The sequence below is a fragment of the Galeopterus variegatus genome, unplaced genomic scaffold (assembly GCF_000696425.1).
Source record: "Galeopterus variegatus unplaced genomic scaffold, G_variegatus-3.0.2 Scaffold5177, whole genome shotgun sequence".
NCBI lineage: Eukaryota > Metazoa > Chordata > Mammalia > Dermoptera > Cynocephalidae > Galeopterus > Galeopterus variegatus.
In genome coordinates, this window is record NW_007731288.1 from 60,043 (window position 1) to 63,526 (window position 3,484).

At 58.6% G+C, this 3,484-nt stretch overlaps 1 protein-coding gene across 2 annotated transcripts in view; it reads left to right on the forward strand.

The window, feature by feature from the left end:
- The first annotated feature begins 589 nt into the window (after positions 1 to 589).
- Positions 590 to 3,484, forward strand: part of ILVBL (ilvB (bacterial acetolactate synthase)-like) — an 8,888-nt gene continuing 5,993 nt past the window's right edge. Inside the window, exons 1-5 of one of the 2 annotated variants that reach the window (XM_008589068.1) lie at positions 590 to 728; positions 1,983 to 2,184; positions 2,286 to 2,413; positions 2,501 to 2,639; positions 2,740 to 2,851. In XM_008589068.1, coding sequence (XP_008587290.1) covers positions 594 to 728; positions 1,983 to 2,184; positions 2,286 to 2,413; positions 2,501 to 2,639; positions 2,740 to 2,851 — 716 coding nt within the window. In that variant the 5' untranslated portion in view covers positions 590 to 593. The remainder of the gene's footprint in view (positions 729 to 1,982; positions 2,185 to 2,285; positions 2,414 to 2,500; positions 2,640 to 2,739; positions 2,852 to 3,484) is intronic. The other variant, XM_008589069.1, reaches the window with a different exon arrangement.

The following is a 3,484-nucleotide window of genomic DNA, read 5'->3' on the forward strand; positions in this document are numbered from 1 at the left end:
TCGGCTGGAGTCAGCGCCATTTCCTGCGGTGAAGGTTTAAGGGTCCCGGGGTCCAGCCGGGGTCGGAGAAGTGTCCTGACGGGATTTGACCTCGACCCGCGGCCGGGGGTCGGGGGTCGGGCTCGGTCGTTCCCTAAGGAGAAGAGGCGTAGCTTGAGCCGAGGGTCGCGCCGTTAACCTGGGGGGCGTGGCCTCGGCCCTGTGTGTGACGTAGACGTGGGGCGGGCTCACCTCTGGGGCTGAGATTTGGGTCCTGTTGTGAGAGAGGCGCGGCTTCCCGTCGATCCACTGACAAATAGGTAAGTGAGGAGATAACTGTTTTGATGCGACGGTCGCTGCACTCGCCTGTGGTAGCGTAGGTTGGGTGGTGGTGGTGATGACGTTAAGGGGCTGAGGCTGGAGTCGCGAGAGGCGTGGTCTGGCCTCTGGAAGGCGTGGCCTTGCCCCGTGCCTATCTGTGTAAGGGGCGTGGCCCATTGGGTTTGTGGGCGTGGCCCGAGATCTGAGCTGGGAGGGTGGTCACGCCTCCTTCCGGGTAAGGTCAGAAGCGCTCAAGGTCCTGGCACTGCTCTTTCTCTCTTAGGCGCAATCTCATGGAGAACTTCGCGGCCACCGGTTCTGCCAGGAGCTTCCTTCCCTCCTTCCTGCTCCTGGCCTGCGGGACGCTGGTGGCCGCCCTACTGGGTGCCGCGCACCGCCTGGGGCTCTTCTATCAGCTGATGCACAAGGTGTGGGGGCACGGACGGGAGGCGGAATGGGGGCAGCCAGAGCAGGAGGGACCTCGTGGCTCTCCTTCCAGCTCATCCATTTTACAGGCGTGAAAAGAGAGGCTCGATTAGTGGAGAGGGCCTGGTCGGGAGATTCCGTCCAGGGCCCTGTCCTCATTGCCAAGCTGCATATGGGGCCCCGGACTTTGCCACTAGTAAGAGATAATCGGGAAGCTACTGCTGCCCGGGCAATCACACCCGCCAATCTCCTTCCCCAGGAGAGCTCTTTACACAGAGCAGACGGACACCACTAGGATTATGCTTCCCTAAACCCGGTGCGACCAGTGGACTGAGGACAGTCACCAAAGGGGGTGTTGGTGACAGTTTTGTGACAGTTGCTTTCTGCTGAGCTTAATGCTTTAGAGGAATTTTCTTACGTACCCCTTACCATGTCCCTGGAAGTTGGTGCTGTTGTTTCTGCCTTCATCTTCCACAAGGGGAAACTGAGACTCAGAGAGGTTGTGTGGTAGTTTGCCCTAGGTGACCAGATTGGGAAGAGTGGACCCCACAGGCCTCACTTTGTTTCTCTTATAAATTTACCCTTTCCCCAGGTCCACTCCCCAATCCTTCCTCTCCTACCTAGGACCAGCTTTGACACCCTCCCTCCTCAACCCCCTCTCCCATTGGGGCAATAAGGAAGGTGGTGCTGGAAGGCCTCAGCATGGTCTATGTCAGCAGGCCGCTCCCATGCCAGGCACATGGTGGTTGGCAGCCTGTCAGCCCGGCCTACTCCTGCTTGGTATCGAGTGGGAGGGAGTCAGGTAGGCTGAGTTCAGCATTGTGGCCCTGCGGGGATACCAGAGGGCAGATAGGTGTCACAGCACATGCCTCACTGCCTCACCCTCCTGGCCATACTCCCTTGGGTTATATAAGTCCACCTTCTGTCTCCTCTGTCCCTGATTGCCCCGCCATCCCTGAAGAAGAAAGTCTGTCAGGGTGGGGTGCTTAAGAGTGTGGATTCCCTCAGACTTTGAATTTTACTTCGGCAAGCCTTGATGTCTTTAGCTGTAAGATGGACACAGTGACAAGAAGCTCTGACAAGATAATGTGCCCTGCAGTGAGTCTGGTGTATGGTATAATCAGTGTCTAACCTACACCAAGGGTTTCCTGACCTCCGACCCTGCTGCTGCATTCTCTACCTGGGGGAAGGGGATTGCCCCTTCTTCACAGGTGCTTTTACCCTTGACAGTCTTGCTCTTCCCTCCCCTGGTCCAGGTGGACAAAGAGAGTGTCCGGCACGGCGGGGAGAACGTGGCAGCTGTGCTGAAAGCCCATGGCGTACGGTTCCTCTTCACGCTGGTTGGTGGGCACATTTCCCCGCTGTTGGTGGCCTCTGAGAAACTGGGCATTCGTGTGGTGGACACACGCCACGAGGTCACGGCTGTCTTTGCTGCCGATGCTGTGGCCCGCCTGACTGGTGAGGGTGGTGCAGGGAGGGTTGGGGGCTGGCGGGACTGTGGGATAGGGTGTTGGTGAGAGGCAGGAGTGGGCATGGCCATGATGGAGTCTGTGTTCCAGGGACAGTGGGTGTGGCAGCAGTGACTGCGGGTCCTGGCCTCACCAACACAGTGACTGCAATGAAGAATGCCCAGATAGCCCAGTCTCCAGTCCTGCTTCTGGGTGGGGCTGCTGGCACCCTGCTACAGGTGCCCAGGCCTCGGGGGCTGGTGGGGGGCCCCAGGGAGCCTCCAAGGGCTCACATGGTAACTCTGCGCCACCCCTGTCTCTGCCAGAACCGGGGCGCACTCCAAGCCATTGATCAGATATCTCTGTTCCGGCCGATCTGCAAGTTTTGTGCATCTGTGCGGAGGGTGCGGGACATTGTGCCTACCCTGAGGGCTGCAATGGCTGCCGCCCAATCAGGCACCCCAGGTAGGTAGGAGGCAGGGGGTGGTACTGGGCAGTGGTCAGGCCCTGGGGCCCAGGGGCTGGGGCAGATGCTGCAGGCTCAGCATCCTCCCTGCCCCCATAGGTCCGGTGTTTGTGGAGCTGCCCATTGATGTGCTGTACCCCTACTTCATGGTCCAGAAGGAGATGGTGCCAGCCAAGTCACCTAAGGGCCTCATTGGTCGAGGGGTCTCCTGGTGAATAGCCTCACTCCCATCTCACCCTCGTCCGTCCCCTGCCCCCTCCCCTAGCCTCTTGCCCGTACCTATTGTCCTTTGGCTCATTCACATGGACTGACTGAGAGGAGTCAGTGTGGGGAGAACATTCCAGGTAGTGGGAACAGCACATGCAAAGGTCCTGAGGCAGGAGGGAACTTGGTGGGTTGGGAAAGCAAGGTGGCCCTGGTGGCAGCCGCAGGTGAGCAGAGAGGAGATGGGCAGTGACTGAGCTCAGAGCCACCAGCAAGGGTCACTGGGAGGATCTGGGATTTTGTTTGTTTGGAGTTTTGTTTTTAATTGGAGATGGGTTGAGGAGCATTAAGCAGAGGGGTAGGTTTTCATTCCATTCCCCCTGGCTCCTATTTGAGAATGGACTGTGGGGTCAGGGTGGAAGCTGGGAAGCCAGGAAGGAAGTATGGTGGTCACTGGGCAAGAGACAGTGGTGGTGGCTGTGGGTCAGGTGTCACTTCCTAGACCTTCGTTAGGCCAGGGGGCACAGCCAGAGCAGGAGTTTGCAGAAGGGGTCAATTTTGGGTCACCACTTAGGTGGGCCTGGCTGAAATGGGCCACAGGACAGAGGTTTGATTCTTCTGCTTTTCTTCCCCCCTTCCC